This window comes from Takifugu flavidus, chromosome 15 (assembly GCF_003711565.1).
Source record: "Takifugu flavidus isolate HTHZ2018 chromosome 15, ASM371156v2, whole genome shotgun sequence".
Lineage (NCBI taxonomy): Eukaryota > Metazoa > Chordata > Actinopteri > Tetraodontiformes > Tetraodontidae > Takifugu > Takifugu flavidus.
Genome location: NC_079534.1, coordinates 741,511 through 762,447, shown reverse-complemented (window position 1 = coordinate 762,447; position 20,937 = coordinate 741,511). Strand labels below are relative to the sequence as shown.

The window sequence follows — 20,937 nt, the reverse complement described above, 5'->3', positions numbered from 1 at the left end:
GGGCTGCCTAACCAAACCTCTCATGGACTACAATTCCCAGCTGGGGTAAAATATGTTGTAATACGACAATTTCGGGGGTTCGGGGTTTAAAAATTCCGAGTCTATCGTTTAAAATGTGTCACAAATGTATCCAATAGATATAATAGTGGAATCCAGAGGGGTCGCTCATCAAAAGTAGCTTTAAAAATCAATTGGTGGTACAAATGTGAGCGATTTCTTTCCACGCCGCCTCAGTTTCCTGAATTCTCATGGAAAACAACACATCTTGATAAAGGAGGAACGGGGTTGAAAACCCAGAGAGGAGATGAGCCGGGGGTTCAGCAGCTGGATGGTCATTTTTTACAGTTCTCTAGCAGCAGCTCAGCGACGCTGCTGCTGTTCCCCACCTCTCGTCCACTCCGATCTCTCTTAACACACTTTAATGCACCTTTTTGATCTCCGCCTCCTCGCCTCTCTTCCTGTCTCCCCATCAATCCCCCTGTTCTCTCTCTTCATCTCTCCGCGGCCTCCTCTCTCCATCATTTACACCATCTCCAAATGTGCCTCTTTGGTGGTGCGGGTGCACTTTCCCCGCCGCAGTCTGTCACTCCCCCCTTCGCCTCTGCTGTAATATGTTCTCATCTCATCCTCTAATTCCTCATCTTTCCAACTCGCTCTTGTCTCCATTGATGCAGTTACGCCTCCGCACACACACGGAGGCAGTGACAGATGCTGTTTAAGAGAAAGCAGTAATCAACCATACATCCTCCCATGTGTCCCCACCTCTGAAGACAAGAGAGACAGATAGAGACGAGTAAGAGGGGGAGAGGAAGAGGATCTGAAATTGATGGCAGAGCATCGACCCCCGTGTAAAACCTAGTTAACGCCTCCTCAGCTCGTGAAACATGATTAGTTGAGTGTGTGTGTGTGTGTGTGTGTGTATGTTCACAGCGCATGTTTAAGGGCCTGTGTGGCTGCATACAGATGAAACCTTGTGATTTCCCTCTGATTAAAAAAGTTTATGTGTTCGTTTTATGTGTGTGTGTGTATGTGTGTGTGTGGTGTGTGTGTGTGACAGGACAGTCTCTACTGATTAGACCCCTCCAAGTCAATAGTGAATAGAGCACTCACCCTGATAAGCAATCACCTGAATCAATGCTAATGTTTTTAGTGCATGTACATTAGCGTGTGCCTGCTCCTGTGTGTGTGTGTGTCTGTGTCGTATATAACATGTGGCTAATCTAGTCCACGCTCATACAGGACAGTCATTTAGCCACAGACACAGTAAATTACAGCTCTGTCGCTCCCTTCCTCCCGGCAGCCTTGTCTTTGCTAGCCTTTTATCATCGCGACCTCTTTTAGCTTCCCTCTTCTCTTACATGCTCCCGATCTTCTCCGAGACGCGACCGTAATAGCAGGCTAGCCTTCAAAAGGAAGGGACCGCGCTCCTCACACACAGAGAAACAAAGCTTCAGTTACGTAAATGTCAATCATCGAGTACCTGCTCCGACACGCCCACCCGTGATCCCCCAGCGAACAGAGATCGGAAGCGATACTGATCCCACACGTTTGTGCACGTGCGTGTTCTACCCAGCCCGAGCTCCCTGTGCTTCCTGTTCTGACCTCTGTGTTCCTGTAAGGTACCCAACAGCTTCAACCCTTGTGAAAACATGCAGAATTGGTCCGTACCTTCCACTGACGATGAAGCACGTCACCAGGAAGACGAGGAGGACGATGCCCCCGGCGACGGACACGGCCAGGAGGGTGGACTGGTTGGGGTCCCCGATAGCAAAGACGTCTAATGGAGGCGACAAGAAAGAACAAAGCGTCAAAGCAGATAAATAACCCACAGCATGGTGAAGGTGAAGGAGGGCTGCCGATGCTCCCTGGGGGAGCGAGGACAGTCAGGCGAGTGGGAGGACCGAATCAATAGTGATAGTAACGAAAGAAAGACAAGGCCCATGATGAAAAACTGTCCTCTCGGTATCATCTGCAGATGAGGCAACAAGGCTTTAGTGCAAACCTTTTTAAAATCTGTCGATTTTTGCAGTGTGCAGATCGAGCCATTACTCAAAACCCGACGCCCCATTTGTCTTGCCTATCCACGCGAAAGCACGCGCACATGGAGGGGGGGTGGGTTGAAAACGTATACATGCTGTACATTAACGCACTGGTCATTTAGTGCTGCATTTAAAAATCAATAGCATTTTTCGCATTTCACACGTGTCCATTCAATCTGAAGCATCCGTATTAGGCAAAGATGAACTTGAAAGCTAGCCGCCGCGGTGATTGATAACCAGGACGCCGCAATATAAATAAAATCCCATCCGCGGTTTTACTATAGGGAACCGCCGTAAAAAACCCACCCGATGATATTTGTCGATGATGGAATGATTAGTAGGGCTAATGCGCGCCTGTCATATGCTACAAAACAATCTGTGTACCGAGCGTTAGCCAATTTATCACCCGCGCGAGCCTCCCTGATAATCAATATTCACTTCTGAGCGGCCATCGCAGGGCTCAGAGAGCCGAGGCTTCTGGAGGACATAATGAAGAGATAATGAAAGCAAACGGCGGCAAAACAAAGGAGAAAAAGGACAAATGACCTGAAAACCTCGGGGGGCAGAGAAGCAGCGCAGGTTTTGCATCTAAAATCCCGTTATGGGATTAAATCCTTGTTCTCATTCCGGCTGAATCAAAGGCAGTTTGCACTGATCAATGGTGGGAGGAACCAAGTCAGGCCGAGGAAAGTTGTCCAGATAATAAGACGTCAGGCCGGCTTTGTAACACTTCACTGGAAGGAAGCAGCTCTGCAGTTCCTTGGCTTTTGACACCATCTTACATCTTCACCGGGCAGATTCCGGCTAAAACTGGGATCAAGTTGGTTGTACTAAAATCAATTTGGATTTGCCCGCCTTTTTTTTATGTGCGTGCACATGGGAGTGATGGAGGGATGGAAGTGAAAGAAGGCGTCATTTCTGCTGAGCAATTCATGCTTCTTTTACCTTCATGGCTGGTTTCCAGTTCAATCTCTCCGCCGTAGCTCCCGTAGCCCCCGTCGGTCCGCGCCCTGACCCTGAACACGTAGGTGGTCCCCGGCTTCAGCCCCTCCACCGTCATCATGTTGGAGCGGGTCTTTAAAACCGTGTAGTTCTGCTCCCGCTGATTCTGAAGTGGAGACGACAGCCGAGAGGATTAATGCCAACGATATGATCTGTGAAGTACGAGACTTGACCGTTTCCACCCCCCTGCTGTCGGCGTGCACTGTGTTCCCTGAACGCTTCCCATGTTTTCCCTGTTTATCTAGGAAGCTTCACTTCTTCTCAAACATCAGGACTAGGACGATCAAACTAAGAATTCAAATAGCTTCAGTTTTATAAAAGCATCAACTAGCGCAAAGCCGCAGCTTGTAAAGCTGCTGTCGACCCTGCAGAAGCAGCTACAGCAGCAGCAGCTACAGCAGCAGCTACAGCAGCTACAGCAGCAGCTACAGCAGCAGCTACAGCAGCTACAGCAGCAGCTACAGCAGCAGCTACAGCAGCTACAGCAGCAGCAGCTACAGCAGCAGCAGCTACAGCAGCAGCAGCAGCAGCAGCTACAGCAGCAGCTACAGCAGCAGCAGCTACAGCAGCAGCAGCTACAGCAGCAGCTACAGCAGCAGCAGCTACAGCAGCAGCAGCAGCAGCTACAGCAGCAGCAGCTACAGCAGCAGCAGCTACAGCAGAAGCAGCTACAGCAGCAGCTACAGCAGCTACAGCAGCAGCTACAGCAGCAGCTACAGCAGCAGCTACAGCAGCAGCTACAGCAGCAGCAGCTACAGCAGCAGCTACAGCAGCTACAGCAGCAGCAGCTTAATTCATCAGAAAAGTAAACACTCCAAACTCCCCACACAATTCATTTGTTCTCACCCCCCCGACGTCGTGAGCACTTTGGTCTCCATCAGTGCTGTTAAGAAATAAACTGAAGTGGAAATTATGACTGCGCTTAATGCACCCGTGCTCGCCGGTATTGATTTATATAAACGCTGGTGGACGCTGAAAACACAACATGAGATGGGAGACACCTAATGGCCAGAGCCGTGTATACGATGCGTATATCGCCTTATACTGGCTCACGTGGTGCCCTGCTTAAAGGCGGCTGCTCTCCCTAATGGAGGACGCTCGGCGGGCCGGATTAGCGCTGTTTTACTGCTAATGCCTGCACTTGCACAGGCGCTCACAGGGGCTTCATTTCAACACCTTGTCCGCTTTTTACGAGGTTTGTTCGACAGGCGCGTGTTTAATTGGCTCAGGGAGGGTAGATGTGAGGATGAGGACGAGGGAGAGAGAGAGAGGGAGAGAGAGAGAGGGAGATTAGCCATGATCAAGTCATCACGGCTGTGCCGCCGGGCTCAGCTCATGTGGCGTCTGGACCACAGGTAAAAAGGATAGAAGAAGACATTTTACATGACTGTAGCCTGTCATTAAACCAAAACAGCTTCTGTCCACCCATGCAGATGGGGGGTTCGTGCAATAACAGTAACTTTGACTGGCACAAAGGGACATCCCGGAGGTTCTGGATGTCTATTCTAACGCCCCCGTGACCGTCAGAAACGCCGTTTACGGATATTCCGCTCATATTCTGCCAATTATATTCTGCTCGTATTCGGCTAATTAAAATAGCTAATTACCACGGATCTGATCAAATGAACAATGCAGCAGCACAACACTCCAAAATCCCATCAGCGTGCTAACAACCACTCCGACTGATAAAAGCCATCTCCAAAAAAAAAAGACCTTTGGCCCTAAACCTCCTTTCACGCCGACGCACCTGCCTGTTTCCCATACAGGCACGAAGGTGGACCTGTTCTCCATCCGGCTTGGTTCTTCTCCTTTAAAAATGAGTGCGGGTGTGCTCGTGCGTCAGTCCCGCTCACCTTCTCATAATAGATGACCTCATACTCCACTATCACTCCGTTGGGTCTCTCCGGACCCTGCCAGGCCAAAGTCACGCTGTCCTTGCTGCGCCTCTCCTTCAGCACCACGCTCACTGCGGCGGAGGAGACCAAAACAACAGCGTCAGGGGGTGTGCAGGGGTCAGCGTTGCAAAAACAAGGGTCATCGGGGTGAGGGGAGGCGGAAATGAGGAAAATAAACCTCTAGCGCTTTTCTAATATGGAAAGTGTATTAACCGTGCATGATCGCAGTGTGTGATGGGTGTGTGTGACGCTGAGGACACTAGATAGCACGCGTGGTGTGAAAATCTACACCCAGTTCCCCCTTAACACTTATTCCTCATACACACACTCACACACAGGTCCGTGAGTCATTACTCGCCAGACATGCATGTGTGATTACAACCTTGTTTCGTAATTTTAATAGTTTTTTTTGATGCTCTCACAATATGTGATGTAATTACGAGTTATGGCGAATGTGTTACGGCCCCCGTGTCAAACCTGACCCTTGAAGCCTGTCGGCTGCCATTATTTAAGGCTTCGGGAGTTCCAGGACGCCTCCCTCACCTGTCTGCGACGTGGTAACGTTGACCGCGACGGTCCCTCTCGGGGTGGGACTCAAATCCGAGACCCCGTTCTGGCTCTCTACGGTGAAGCTGTAGTTGGAGTCCGGCTGCAGATCCGTGACCTGCACCGTCGTCGACGAGAGGCCGTACTGTCTGGGGATGTAATGAACGCTGCTGCCACAGGGGGCGCACTTGCGGCCTTCCCCGGAGCACTTCCTGCAGTGAATGCTGTAGGTGATGTCTCCTCGGCCCCCCGTGTCCCTGGGCGGGGACCACTCCAGGGTGACGCAGGTCTCGTTCACCGTTGAAATGGGGTTCTCTGGCGCAGACGGGGGACCTGATGGAAAATGGGGGCGGACGTAAGAGAAAAATCAGGACGTTAGTGTAAAAGAACACACTGGTGGAAAAGGCATCTTCTCAGTCCTCCACATATATATCAGGACCACGTCTGAACTCTCTGAATCATTACTGAATCAGAGATGAGCAATAGGCTGCAAAGGTCACCCCCGACTTCATTTAATTTACTTTAAAACTCTCGGTTGGCTTCCGCTTCTGACTCAAGTGACACCACCTTTCTCCGAGGTGCCGAAAGCCTTTAAATTTATACGTGCAGGATTTAAAGAGCTCTGATCCTGAGATAAGCCCTTTAATACACTGACACCGAAGAACAGCTAACAGTGATTAAACCTGGAAACGGAAGAACATTTATCAGTTCTAAATCAAGATTTTAAACAGAATCCACACAATATTAAATAGCTTGGCATTGATTTACCATATGGAATTAATGTGCGCTCGGCTAGCTAGCGAGGGGATGATAATGTGTAAGTGCCCGCGGTCATTTGTTTCAACATTTTATGATGGAGGTTGGTTAATATTACTTTGGGCTTTAGCTAAAATCATCAATTCCGACGCCGAGCGCAGCGCCGCCGCCTGAATTCACGGACATTCCTCTTTACGAAGACTCAAACGAGCCGCGCCGCTTTTAAAACGCGGATCAAAGCCTCTGGATCGGTGTGCATAAAAACAAAGAGGCCGCTTCATTATTTTGCTCCACTTTTGAATCTCTGAATATGCGCACGGGCTCTTGTGCTTTTACCGCTGATGAGAAAATATCAAAGACCCCCCAACAAAACACTCCCTGTTTGCTTGTGTGGACAATAAAAGAGCCATCACAAAAGAAATAAAAGGATTCACAACACTTTATATTCTAATAACTTTCCTCTCTAAAACCAACCTCCCTCGTGTTATTTTACCCTCTTTTGTCACCTATCACCCATTTTTATTTCTGTTTCTTCTCTACGAGTCCCTTCCTGGAGCGATGGTGGTGTTTTTACTCTTCTCCTCTTTGCTATTTCCCCTGCTTTTGTCCTCGTTAGAGCTGTTGTTTGCAGAAAAAGTGTACGTTAAACATTCCAGACGGACCTGCTCGGCGAGGGTTCGTTTGCAGACGGCGTAGGTGTTCAGATAAGATTCATTAGTCTGAAGACTTATCGGCCGCCAAGCCCTTGAGCAACGCTTTCTAATAAAACCTGTTTTCTCTCTACACTTATATCATCAGTTATATATTTCATGCATATCTTAATTTAGCCTCTAATTAGCCTCGTGTGAAGATGATCCAAAGGTCCGTGCAGGCCTCAACATGGTGGAGGTATCTCCGCTGCCTGAGTCTGGCAGTAAATGTCCATTGGGCTTGACGTCTCGTCAGGTTGTGGCTGAGCAGTGAGGGGGGTCCCGGGGGACCACCAGCGGAGCATCGGATAGGCTGATTAGACTTCACAGTAGCGGGCCTCTCTGAATTACAGCAGGGTTCGGGGGGGGGGGGGGGATGAAAGCATGTTGGTGATAATTGCAGCTGTCGGTCACGATCCCCTGAAAGCGTGTGTTGGCTGATCTCGCTAATTCAGAATTTCTTTTTTTCCTCTCGTCCCTCCTCCCCGAGGCCATACTTACTGTCCATCATCCTCCCGCTGATTAGCCTTTTATGACATTTAGATTATATGCGCCAGGCAGTCTCACTTTTCCCCACGTTTTTCTAGTCGTCTCTTTGTCCTTAATCCATTGTCAGGGTCTCTCTGACACGAAACCCCTCACCTTTCGCCCCCTTTTTTCTCATTTTCACACCCGCCGATCTTCCCTGACACGTGTGTTCCGTGTTTACGGGAATCGGCACTGACCGTCACAGATCCTACCTGCTGAGGGGATTTATGTGTGTAATCAACCGTAACCTGGTGATGAATTTCAGCATATTAGCGTTCCTCTTTCTGCCTGGCTCTCTCTATCCACCCCAGCCTTCTGATTCCCTCCATCCCTCCTCACCAGGGAGGCGCTCTTTCCCAGAGCCTCTGTGCTTATGTGCACGGAAAGGGGAAAAAATAAACAACAGCCAGCGAGTTTGTGCGCTCTTGTCTGCTAGCAGAGGCCATTAGAGGAGTTAGCATAAGCGTTAGCATAAGCGTCAGCGGTGTTCCAGGCCTGACTCTCAAAGATGGCGGCTACTTACGCTGTATTCTCATGACGTAAATACACAAACACCCAGATTTAAACAAGCGAATGTTGAAATTTCGCCTGAAGCAGGAGCGTGCGTTTGCATGACTCACGCGTGCAGGCCATGGCGCGCGGGTCCGCCTCGGCGCGGTAGAAGCCTTTCTCGCAAGTGCACTCGACGGCCTGTTCCTGCGGCGACGAGCTGTGGGCGGGGCATTTGTTGCAGTAGGCGTCCGTGGCTGAAGCTTTGTAGGTCCCGGGTCTGCACGCTGGAGGGAGAAGAGGCGTAAACACCAGGTTAGCGAGCACGCTACACACACTCTGCTCTCACTCGGCCACCATTGAGCACTGCTGGGCTCTGACCGCTTCAGCTAATTTCCCTCCCTCCCACTTGGAAGACTTGAAGATAAAAAACGAGTTTGTGCGGAAGGATTTACTTGTTTGGTTCCACTCGTGGTACAGGATCGCTACTGACAGGTCATGAGATGTTCCGTGCAGCACCCATGGCAAAGAACATGTAAACAAAGCCTGACGCGATATGTTGTGACACGGGGGTCTACGTGAGATCCTCTCGCGGCCGGCTGAAGGCCCGAGGACCCAAACGGTCCTACAGTGGAAGTCACAACTCAACACCGGATCAGCTGTCATCGCTGTTACACAAGTGCTGCATCTACAGGCAACTGGAGGCGGGGGGTGGGGGGGGTGGGGGGGGTGCAGGAGCACAGTGGCAGCAATAATCACAATAACATAATACGACTGCCGCCGCCACTGTCGCGATGGCTGCATATTAGTCATTATGCGGCGTCGTAAAAGTGCGGCGGCTCTCGAGAGGAACAGCCCGAGGAGATCGATGCCAGAGCTGAGGTTTCTCCTCCTGCAACGGAGCGAAAAATGGAAATCCTGACTTTTACTCTGGTAGCTGAATAAAGATTACGCATGCATTTATTTATACATTCACAGGCGGACAGAGTGCGATGCTACACGTGTGCTCGTGCGGACGGCGATGGCGCTGCACCCACGCCAGGCGCTGACCGCATGTTTGATGTATGCAGGACAGTGAAATATGCCTTGTGTTTGTGTCAGTGTGTGTGTGTGTGTATTTGCTTGTTGATTGCTCGTGCTTAAAACTCAATCCAGCCACGTCACATGGCCCAAATAGGCTGTAAATGAACACTCACACACACACAGATTAGGAAAGTGGCCTGAAAGTAATGTGATTCGTCAGATCGGAGGTAAGTTCCTCCACCTGGTCGCTGCGCTCGCTCGCTCGCTCGCATCCAGACAGTATTTTTAGGCAAATCATTCATCAAATGGGAGCAAAGTCCAGTAGCACAATTCCCACCGGAGCTGGGAGAACTGGAAGAGGGATGTCTGCGTATAGGTGTGGAAGTGAGCGAATGAAGGGGAGGGAGTGATGATTCCCAGAGGGACTCTGCCTTCTTTCTCCCCTCCTGTCAGCTCCTTCAGAAACGGGTGCCCGTGTTCTGAGCCGGCGACCGTGGCTGTAATAGTGCGCTTGTGTTTTCCTTGGCGAAGTTGTGGGAGCGGGCCGGAAAAGCAGCTTTTCTTTGGGGACTTTTCATCCGGAGAGTCCGGGCTCTGGGCAGTGGCCAGACACACAAGTACAAAGGACCCCGGCCCTGGGGGACAGACGGGGCTCCCCCATGCCAGGCCTGGCGTCCGAACAAAAGCCCGATCGAAAACTTCCTCCAAGAATAGCGTCTTGGCCACTTTGAGCGTTCTCTTGATTTCATCTTCTCCTCTTTACCACCTTGTTCTCGCTCCTCTTTGTTTGTTCTCGCTCTCCTGCTTCCTCTTCTCCGTGCACATTCCTCATGGGAAACGTGTCACTTGACTTGGTTCCCTCATGATTAATGATTTAACAGAGATATAAAAAAGAAAGCTGATGCAGTAAGGTGGTTCTTGGAGGAACCTTCCCTGCCTGGAGAGCTCAGAAAAGTATTTTTAGGACGAGGGACCTCGATTTTCTCAAGGTAACGGTTGAAAAACGCAGGCTGAGAACATTCGTTTGTGCATGTGTGCGTCTCTTCTAAAACAGAGTGACTTCAGATCCAGTGTCTCATTAAAAATTCATGTCGTCACCAGAGAGACTTTGTGTATTTCTGCCAATCGATAGCTCTTAGATATGATCTAGTGCTGCCGCTCCAGATCCACCCTCCATCACCACGCTGAGGGGAGCTTTCCCTCCGCTCAGATCCACTGGATTCATCCCTATAGAAGAGTCGCATTTATCCGTGCGTGTGAGGGGAGGTTCTCTCACTAGCTTACCTGCTAATTGCTCTCTTCTTTTGCTTTCTGTCACACTGGCTTCCAGTCAAACACTGGTTTCCCACTGGCAGAAAGCAAAGGAACTCAGTGTGAGTACAGACGTGTGTGTGTGTGTGTGTGTGTGTGTGTGTGTGTGTGTGTGTGTGTGTGTGCGTGCGTGTGCATTCTTTTGAGAGAGAAGCTTGCTGCTGGCCTATGGCTGATGTGCTCCATAATTGTCACTATGGCAACGGGCTTTCAAGATGGAGCCCTTCCAGTGCCCCGTGAGTGCCACGGCTCCTGGAGCGCACGGCTCCGTCTCTCCGAGTGGGTCCAGGAGCCAGGCGGGCATTAGCCGAGGCCCGCTGCTTAAAAATTGATACATCAAGCGTCAGCGGAGCGTTCTGACGAGATGGGACCTGACAGCTTTTACAGCCGAGGGGGAGGGGGCAGGCGCGCGTTTGTTTGTGTGCACGTCGACGTGCGCACGCCTCAAGGAATGCGGTTCTGGGTGATTTGACCTGTTTGCATACAGTAAAGAACGTCTGAGCGGAAAGGTTTAGGCAGCATGGAAGCAAAGGTTGTCATGTCCACCACGTGAAGCCCAGTCCGCCGTCTCTTCTGTCCTCTGGATACCAGCCAATTACTGGGGGCGCCCAAGAGGAACCATGAGATGAAGGATTCCCCTCTTCCTCATTCCGCCCATCTCCCATATATCTCCGTCCGTCCTCTCTCGTCCCGGTTGTTCCTTTTTTTCCCTTCCTCTCTGTCATCTATTTTATCCCGTCGATTTGTTTGTGTGTGTGTGCGTCTTATTTCCCAGTAGGCTGTCTGTCATGCGTTGACCCTGACCTTTCCCAGAGCTCCTGTGCAAATATTTACTCTCTGGCTGACAGATGAATCCACGTGCACATGCACACACACAGAAACAAGAGGGGGGGAGCTCAATTTTGGGGCAATTAAAGCACACTTTTCCAGTGGTAACTCAAGCTGGTGGCTCACCAATTTGGCGCTGGGATGATTACCCTGCATGCTAAAAACAGGCTGAAATAGCTTCCAGGTGTTAGCGTGTGTGTGACAGGGGTCAGGGGCGAGACAGAGAACAAGGAGGAGAGGAAGGGAGCATGACGGGCCTATAGAACCAGTCTGTCGGGAGTTGGGTTCACCCTCTGAATAAGTTATTCTCCTCCCCTCTCTCCTCCCGAGGACGAACGCTCGCCCGCCTCAACCTTCAACGCAACACTTTTGCTCTCCCGGTGGTGAACGGAGCTCTAACAATACGGCAATAAAGCCAAGCTCACGAGGGCTTTGACACCCAAACGCGCGCACTCGTCACTTCCTCTGTAACCTCGGCAGTCACGACGCCCCCCGCGATCAAAGTATTCGCAGCGCCGCTTTATTTTCGGTTTGTCGCGCTCAATAATTCTTCCCCTCGGGGCCGACCGGGAAAGCGGAGCTCCGCGTTGCTCACACATTTAAACGTAATGTCACACGGGGAGTCGCGGCGACTGGGCAGAGGTCCGTTACGCTGACTTGATACCTTCGGACTCGCCGTTTATCGTCGTCAAGGTATGTCCGAGTCGACCTAAACCTTGTTACCCTGTTGGAAAGACGCTGACCTTAGCTCAGATTTAACACCTGCTCCCTGAACAGGAAGTGAGAGGGCGTCACACACGTTGTTAAGTGCGTCTCTTTTGTCCCCCTGTCTTTTGTTGACTCCATACAGGTTTCTCTCCCTCCGACAAACAGCTATCGGCTAACCAATTAAAGCTAGCAACGGCGGGATTTGCGCTCGACTTTAGCAAACAATGGCTTTGTGTGACAAATCCTTACGGGAGGAGGGCCTTAGCGCGTGGAACAAGCTGGGACTTTTACTGCTTCTCCCAGACGCTGATCACGCAGTATCTATACATTGCTGATGCGTCGTATCTGGGTGACTTCATCGTCGACCTGCAGATTGCATCAGTCGTCAGGCGGCTCGAGCCACTCGCACTGTTGACAAGAGGCCAAATCCTCATGCCCAGCTATATATAGGTGCTTAAACAAGGGCTTTCGGGCAGAGTTATATGGTATATTCCTCCACGATTGCAAAACATACATTTGAGTCGTCGTGTCTAAATGAAATATAACTTGTCGCATATCTCACGAGGCTCTCCGGAGCCGTTCTCTCTTCTGGCTGACAGTGGAGCTGAAATACTTTGTAGTTCCTGAATGGTTCCCTGTGGCTGCCAAAACGCCAGAGCAGCTTCAAAAAAAAATAAAGAAAAGAAAAGAAAGCAGCAACAAATTGGTCTTTGACCGCGAGTACATCTGCGCGCCATGTTTGCAGCAGAGCAGGAGCGCCTGTGCAGTCGGACGGGGATGATCGCACATCTGGAAGCCATCTCGGAGCTCAAAAAGGAGGGAGGGAAAAGGGAGGAGGGGGAAAGGGTCAATGGCCGACTTCCTGCTGCGTTTCCCTTTCTGCCGGACGGCCCCATCGTGAAGCCATCAGATCTTAACTGAAGCAAACTCAACACTACAGGAATGAAAGAAACGGGAATAAGTGCTTTTCCCGAGAGTGCGCGCGCGTTTATTCCTCTCCGGAGACCCACGGCATATGGAAAACGCTTTACAGCAACTGTTTCCCATCCACAGGGATTGATGAGGAAACGTGCACCGACAGTTTCTGTCACTGGACTCCCGGAGCTTTTGTTGGACTCCTCAGGTTTGATCCTCAGTTCGACCTCTCGTGTCTCCACGTTTGCAAAAACACACCCGAGCAGCTTTTGGCAACGCGGCTCACGCCTGGAGAGCTGCGATCCGAGGCTCCGCTTGAATAGTTTATCTGGGTCAGCGCCGGCTGTTGCGGAGACCAGGACTGGCGCTGGGTAGAGGATAAAGACGGAGAGAGCCTTTGTGGAAGGCGTGGGCGGTTTATTCAAACACAAAAGAGGGGGGGCGAGAGAGATTAGGAAAGACAGGGAATGGAGAGAGGAGATAAAAGCAAACAGGTAAAGGTCAGCTTCATTATACAAATGAAGGAAAATTGAGGTCAGAGGTCAAGACGGACTCTTTTACAGACAGGCAGCAAGACGGATGACTGGCCTTCATCTGGCACATTCATCTGTCCGTCTTTCAAGAACATCAGGTGAGTAATAACACAAGATGCTTGACACTTCAGCGGCCTTACGCCCCCCCAGTGCCTGCAGCAGGGCACACGCACACACAAACACACGCGCGCGCACACACACACACACACACACACACACACACACACACACACACAAATGCAAGAAACACTCGACTTGTCCAAATCCTCCTGTTAGCCGCCCATTCGCTTCCTACCCACACCTTCATGCTCTCAAGCTCCCTGAGCTGCCACTGGCAAAGAAATAAAACTCTGTGTGTGTGTGTGCATCTCCGTGTGTGTGTGTGTGTGTGTGTGTGCGTGTGTGTGTGTGTGCGCGTGTGAATGCAGCAGGGAACCCTTGACCTTCAAAACTCTGTATGTGCTCAACATAAGAATGCTGCTTGCACTGACTGCTTCAACTTCAGACACACACACACACACACACACACACACACACAGAGGGGGGCGATCAGAGATCGAGCTCTGGCAATAAAGAATAGCAGGATTCCTGTTAAGCTTTCAACACACACTAAGAGTGGACACAAAGGCTTCAGTAAATGAGCTAAATCTTTTTCACAGGTGTCAAGATTAGCTTTTGCTACATCTGTTCCCGGTTCCGGCCTTTCATTACCCACAGAGGCTTCAATCCTCCTACGAGATATCACATTTATGCCTGTATTGTGAGCGCGTTTTACATATGAATGCCTCTGCGTGGGGATGGATGGGAAGAAAATACCTGCCAGGTAACTTCCCGCTGAGCATTGGCTGATAGTCTTCTCTGCTGTCTGATGACCCGAACGGCACTATGCTGAGGACAAAGAGCTAAATTCCCACCTAACAGAGCGGACAATGTTTTTTTAATGAAAAATACATTTTTTTGGGCTTCTTCTTTTTCCACAAAAAGCTAACACTGCCGCGCTCTGCACAGTTGTGCTCTCTCGGTGTTACGCCGCTCCGCTTTAAAGAAACATGTTTTCGCAACATTGCTGTTGAGAGACTCCAGATTCAGTCACGTGGCACGTGTTCTGGATCAGTTATCAGGTGCAATATTGCTGTTTTATCTCGTTTTTTCTCATCTCTATCTTGGTAAAAGCTCTTGAAAAATTGCTAACACAGCAGCTAATTGTTGAGCCCATTGATTATGTTCTGATGTGTCTCATTAGCATTAATTAAGTAATAGCTTTACACCATAGCTTGAAAGGTGTACGCCTCAAGGGCCAAGTTAAACAGGATTAACGCGGAATAACAACAGACATTGGAAGATTTATGGCTGCTGTGAGTCTAAAACAGCAAACAAGCCAAAATCGTAAGACAAACTCAAACCCAAACACAAGCAAGCTAACAAGAGATGAGGAACAAGCTGGACACTTAAACAAAGACTGTCTACAACAGGAGAGACCGAGAGGCGGATTTAATACACAGGGAGATGGGGGGGTCATCAAGAGCACACGGCATTCTGGGTAATTCATTGCTCCTATAGTGTCCGAGCTTATAAAAACACATTTGCAACCTTCCTGAAGCAAATGACCACAGTAAATTGTTGCAATCCAAACATAAGATCAAAGTCATTTTGCTATTTTGTCCACAGAAAGAAGAAAGAGATTATCAGCCACATAAATAAAAACGCAAAAATCCAACACAGGATCAATTCATTATTTAAAAATAAGGCTAAATACAAGCTCGCCTCCTTTAAAATTCAAAATTCAGGAAGCAGCCAAGAAACTCCTCCACAGGGCTCCATCTACAATGCTGATGAGACAATTTACACCAAATCGGATGCACGCTGGACTTGCTCGTCCTCGTTACTTTCACCTTGGTGCTGTTTGTAGGAGTACGGGGAGCAGCCGGTGAGCCGGGTGGATTCAAACCCTCACGCGTTGTTTTGTGACTTTGAAAAGTCACTCAAAAAAGACAAGACGTGGTGGACAGAAAGCACAGACAGACGGGCGGACGTGTCGCGCTGACCTATATTACATTTGCTCAATGAGAGAGAGAGAGAGAGAGAGAGAGAGAGAGAGAGAGAGAGAGAGAGAGAGGCTGACGGGGGGGGGGGGGGGGTGATGTGCACACAAGAACTTGTGTTGAGGTGACAAGTGTCTGTCCTCCTCCATCCGTCTCCTCCATCTCACAGTCATCTGAGGCAGTAATTGGTGCTGTCAGACATCCAGTGAAGGACAGAACACACACACACACACACACACACACACACACACACACACACAACACACACACACACACACACACACACACACACTCTGCCCTTGCACTCTGAGGATACAGTTGAAGGCAGGTGAGGTTGAGGAGGCGGATTCACTGCATTTCCTGCCAGCTGAGACAAACGGAGGCGAGTGTGAGGTGGAAATGATGCAGACCCACGGAGACAAAAGCACCAAATAAAACGGGTAAAACAAGGCGTGCGGACAGAGGCCTCAGTGTGGGGTCCAGAGAGATGGAGGAGACAAGTGGAACTCTGACAGAGACGGATTACGTAACCCCGGCCGGGACCAGCGACGAGCGGGATCTTCCCGTGGCTGCGGCGGCGTTCAATAATGAGAAATGTAGGAGCCCGTCGAGCTAACCGGGAGTTCTCTGCAGCCTCAGAGCTCCAAACAGAAACGGTGACCTCACGGTTAATGTTCCGGCCAGTCCAGAGGGCGACATTTTGGGCCGCTTGCATGTTTTTCCGGTGTCAACAGCCTGAGCCGAGGAGGTTTAAGACGCCGCAGCCAAACACAGCAGCGGGACCCGGGCTTGATTCATGAATGCAGCGTTTGGAAGCTACTTCCCTGCAAATCACTGCATTTCATCTTATATATTATTCACACCTCTCAAACTAAGGACGGCACCCACGGAAAAGAAGAAAGAGTGTCACTGAACACAAACACACTCCGTGTCTCACTCCAGGGAACGCCGGCCCAGCGTGGGCAAAACAGGAGAAGAGAAAGATGAACTCGCGCTCTATAAATGTTTAACGAGTGCAGCCGGAGGAGTTCAGGCGGCAAGAAAAATGGCGAGGTGAATGAGTACGAGGAGCAGAAAGGATGGGTCAGTAGCGGGATCGGGGGGGCTGGTGGTGGCGGTGGTGCAGAACGCTCCCATTATAGGAGCAGAAAATAGCACAGAGGACGGGAGCGTCGGAGTTTGAGGGGGGGAAAGGGCCGTAATTGGAGGTGTCTGGTGTTTGTCTATCAGAGAGGCTAGTAATGATTCCATTAGCACCTCACACTGAGGGAGAGAGAGAAGAGAGGGAGGGAGAGAGAGCAACGGAAGGAAGGTGAGTGACATATTGCCAGCGAAACAGGACAGAAAGGCAGAGACGGTGTAAGACCGCTCGCACCACCTGCATTAGCGCGTGAAGCGAAGCAAAGGAGACGTCTGCGGAGCCGATTCCAGGTTGGCTGAAAGGCCGGCTCGCCTGCACAATGGTGATAATTGCAAACGCCCTTCCAGTCCTCCAGCCCCGTCATCTCTTTGTGTCACGACAAACCACAGATTGATTTAAACGCATTAGCCGAGTGTTTTCCCTGAAGACTAGCGCGCTGCGTCAGTGCAGGGAGCTTTTGTTTGGGGCTCTGAGAGGCCTCCTAAAAGCCCGACCCGGTGCTCTCTCCAACATGCATTAAAGCGGGCTGCTGCGCTCCGCTCTGTCCCCTCGCATCTTCCCTAAAAGCAGGCTGATTACATTTCCTCTGACTGGATATCAGCTGGATGGGTGAAGGAAAAGGAATCATCCTGGAGGCTTGAGAGGAGGAAAACCGGTTTCCAGGGAGGAATCTGACATTATTACACAGGCCGGGTCCTGCGGATCAGGGAGGAAACCACCAGGACCCCCCCCCCCCCCCCCCACATGATGGTGGCACAGGAATGTGGCTTTGCCAAAAGCTATTTGGATCTATTTTTAAAAATGGGGGAGGTTGTTTCCAGAACACAGAAACAAATTAAGCGTGGCACCTTTCTGCTGTAGACACCTGCACACACAACGGGGGGGGGGGATAAAGCCCATGACCCCCGACCTCAAACAGTCGATACGTGTCCATCATTAACTCCGCCCACACAGCGCACGAGAAACGCTGTTACCGAGTTGAATCTGGCTCGTTAAGCGCGTTTATATCGCTCTATTTAATCTCTTTAGAGCGGTAAAGTTGGGGGGGGGGGCAGAGGGATGAGGTCACAGCAATCAGGGAGGTCAAACACGCCGGAATGATTTTTTTATAAAGTTTCAAATCAGGGAGAATGAAATCACTCAGAGAGCCCGTCGGGCGAGATCACCTGTCAGACAACTCTGACAGCATGTAATCTGACAGGACAGACACGCTCGACAGTCGGCGCACGGCGCTCGACACGCGGCCAGGGTTCTCGCACAATCTGTGCACGCCACCGGCCCGCGGTCTGCGCGGGGCGGCTTCTGTCTCCGAGCTGCCAGGTTTTCTGCTCGTCTTGGCCGCCGCGACTCCAAAACAAGTGGAACTGCACCACGTTAGCACCACGTTAGCACCACGCTAGCCAAGTTCCACGTTTGCAGAAATGGATTTTTTTATTTTTACTTTTTTGGAAAACAAGCCCGGGGGATGGACACGTGATGCCTCAGAACTCACTCGCGCGGGCTGCCAAACACGAGCGCTGTTAGCGTTAGCTTTTTGCCCCCCCCCCCACACACACACACAGACACACACACACACTTACGCTGGCAGAAGTCCTTGTTCTCCTCGAAGCCCGGCTTGCACACGCACCTCCCGATCGGCACCAGCCAGCCTCCGTCCGCGCTGCAGTACATCTTGGGCACCTCGAACTCCTCGGAGGCGTTGACACACAGGCCGTGGACCTCCACCAGCGCCGTTTCCCCGCCGGTGATGGTGTCGGGAAACTGGGCCAGGTTCCGCACGGTGAGGGAGCACTTCTTGTAGAAAACGCGCACCGAGACCAGAGCGATGCAGGCGCCGAGGTCCTGGAAGGCTAAGTAGAAACCCTTTTTGCTCAGGTTGCTGATGTCTCGCACCTCCGTGTTGAGCTTCATCACGCGGTCTCCAACATCCACCTGCGGGGGGCGTTTCACACACGTGAGATTTGACGCCGCCGCCACCCTTTAAGCCCTCATTTGTATTTTTACCTGTGTGAAACTCTCGTCCGCGGCTATTGTGTCAATCTTGACGTACTGGCTCTCCTTGATGAACCACAGGTTAGCGTTGTTGGACTCGTAGTAGTACATGTTAAAGGTCTGGAAAATAAAAGATCGTCCTGGTGAGGAGCAGGGAGAGGAAATCAGGGGCCGCAGCAGATTATCATGCAGCAAAAGCGAGTCTCCATCCACTGTGAAATTTTAACAAGGCCCCTGAAGCTCTGCAGCTCCTCTGCTGCTTCTCTTCAAATCTCGCTCCATCTGTCTTGACGGCCAGTCAGCAGCACCATCTGCATTTCCATGAAAGTGCAGCTCTGCGCTGTCTCACAGCCTCGCGTCCTCTCCTCGTTTCAGAGCCCGAATAAAGAGCAGTGGAACCGGACTGGCGGGACACCATTTGTGGGCTTTTACTCGCTGTTGTTGCTGTTAATCAAGCTAGCAGTTTGACCTTCGGTGGCAAATCCTCTGATATTCAGCCACCGACATTTATTCTTTCCATTCAGGGGGTAATTATCTCATTTGTTTCACTGCGCTTTGCAAACAAATCTTTTTAAATGAAAACACCAAATGGCGTCTGGCTAATTCTAATCATCAGATGTTTCAAAAATGTCACTTGCAGGAATAAACAATGAAGCTGCGCCAACCGAAAAACAAAATATGCCATCTTTGTGTCGCGTGAAAAAAGCCGAATCAGGGAGTAAACGCACTTCATGCACTGGCTCGTTTACAATAATCGCCCCCAACTTTTCTCGCCGTCAACAGAAGTGGACAACAGGAGGAGACCGAAGACCTCAGACCTCTTTGCAGGTGCCGGGGACGCCGGGGAGGCTGTTGCAGTCCCTCAGCGTGAACTTGATCTCGATGTAGACGCGTTGCGCTCCTTCCCGGCTGATATGGCGCGTCCTCAGCCAGTTGTTCTGGTTGGCCTCCATGACGTTGCACACCTGGTAGGTCCTCATGGGCGTGTTCCTCTCGTCCATCACACTGATCTCCTCCCACTGCGGAAGCAGTAAAAACAGGACGAAAGTATAGATTTGAGGAGGAGATTTATGGGGGAAATCAAAGGAATTTGGAAATAAACAGAGGTGAGGGACCTGTGGAAGGGTGGCAAGGAGCCTGGCCAACCCAGGGAAGAGACAACAGTTTTCCTTGGTGCGGGGGAAAGTGCTCTCAAACAAGATATTAATATTCGAATGGAAGACTAAATTTGGACCTGGCAGCGGATGGCCGAGCTGACAACAGCCCCCACTCTGCTGGTGGACTCGTTTCATTCCACCGCCACTCAAAAAACCGTCTCAGCACCACCGTTTTTGCTTTCTGGGAAAACTGGGCCCGAGTTCAATGAGCTGCGGTTCCAAGCGAACCCGATAGTCGAGGCTGCGTGTTCTGCTAGCGTGTCTGGGTGAGCGTGAGGGATGATCTGCGTCAGGATGACTGAAGGGCAGCCTTTGTCTGGAGCGAGCACCCGATTTAGCTCCGGAGGAGCGCGGAGAGTGAAAGAGTGAGACGAGGAGGTAGGACAGAGTTACTTTGTCTGCCGCCATCTGTTTCCACTTCTGAGCGAGGCTGTAATTGAGACCACTTCTCGCATGAGTAGGAAAACATTTCTATCTGCACACGTGCTCACAGACAGCAGCGCAAGCATCTGAGTCACAGAGAAAGGACTGTTTTTCAAAGAAGGGGGAAAATCCTTTCACTTAGCGCACGCTAACTAGTTTTAATGGCCGACAAAAGTAGGTTAGGTGGGGGAATTAGCTCCTGTCTTGGGTTCTTGTTCTTGGAAACACACCTGGCGCACAAAAGTGGCTAGCTTGTCATCGCTAATGTGTCACATCGTTCAAATGAGAGTAGAAGAAGTGAGAGGTGACGAGAGAGAGCAGAGGATATTTCTGCCCGGGCTTAGCTCGGATGCTAGAGGTCGATCGGATGCGACAGCCTGATGAAGCCTGCTGGGTATCATCTCCATGTCCTGAGCACCGACGTCACAGTGAAAACACACACTTTTGCTCTCAACACACACTCAGATGCTCACAGAAAACTCTGTTGCGTAACCGCACGGAGATCACGCTCTCAGAAGAGCGTGAGAGAGAGGTGGGGGCAGAGGGGTCGGACGCGGGCGGACGCTGCCGAGAGTCCCCAAGATCAACAGTGCGCGGCTCAATTAAAAGAAAAAAAAGAAAGTAAAAGAGACAAGAGAGGGAAAGAAAATGTTGGTAAATTACAGGCCGGACTGGCAGCTAAACAGTCCCATCTGTGCAGAGCTGAGAGCAGTCGGACATCACAGGACGGTCACACACACCCACCCACACACACACACACACACGCACGCACACACAGAGCTGAGTCCTCAGGGAGGGGTGATTAACGCATTTATGGGAATAGACATTGAGGGATAAAGAGAGCTTTATCATGTCTCTGTTTATTTCTTTGTGGACAAAGTTTAGAGTGGGCGGATTAATGCCACTTCCTGGTGAGTGAC

General features: G+C 50.7%; 1 protein-coding gene across 1 annotated transcript in view; it reads right to left on the bottom strand.

The window, feature by feature from the left end:
* The window catches only part of epha4b (eph receptor A4b), a 50,317-nt gene that overhangs the window by 18,304 nt on the left and 11,076 nt on the right, over nucleotides 1–20,937 (bottom strand). Inside the window, exons 3-10 of the mRNA XM_057056547.1 lie at nucleotides 19,256–19,456; nucleotides 18,450–18,557; nucleotides 18,026–18,377; nucleotides 8,076–8,231; nucleotides 5,480–5,815; nucleotides 4,895–5,007; nucleotides 2,985–3,147; nucleotides 1,669–1,777 (exon numbers count right to left, since the gene is read on the bottom strand). Coding sequence (XP_056912527.1) covers nucleotides 1,669–1,777; nucleotides 2,985–3,147; nucleotides 4,895–5,007; nucleotides 5,480–5,815; nucleotides 8,076–8,231; nucleotides 18,026–18,377; nucleotides 18,450–18,557; nucleotides 19,256–19,456 — 1,538 coding nt within the window. The remainder of the gene's footprint in view (nucleotides 1–1,668; nucleotides 1,778–2,984; nucleotides 3,148–4,894; nucleotides 5,008–5,479; nucleotides 5,816–8,075; nucleotides 8,232–18,025; nucleotides 18,378–18,449; nucleotides 18,558–19,255; nucleotides 19,457–20,937) is intronic.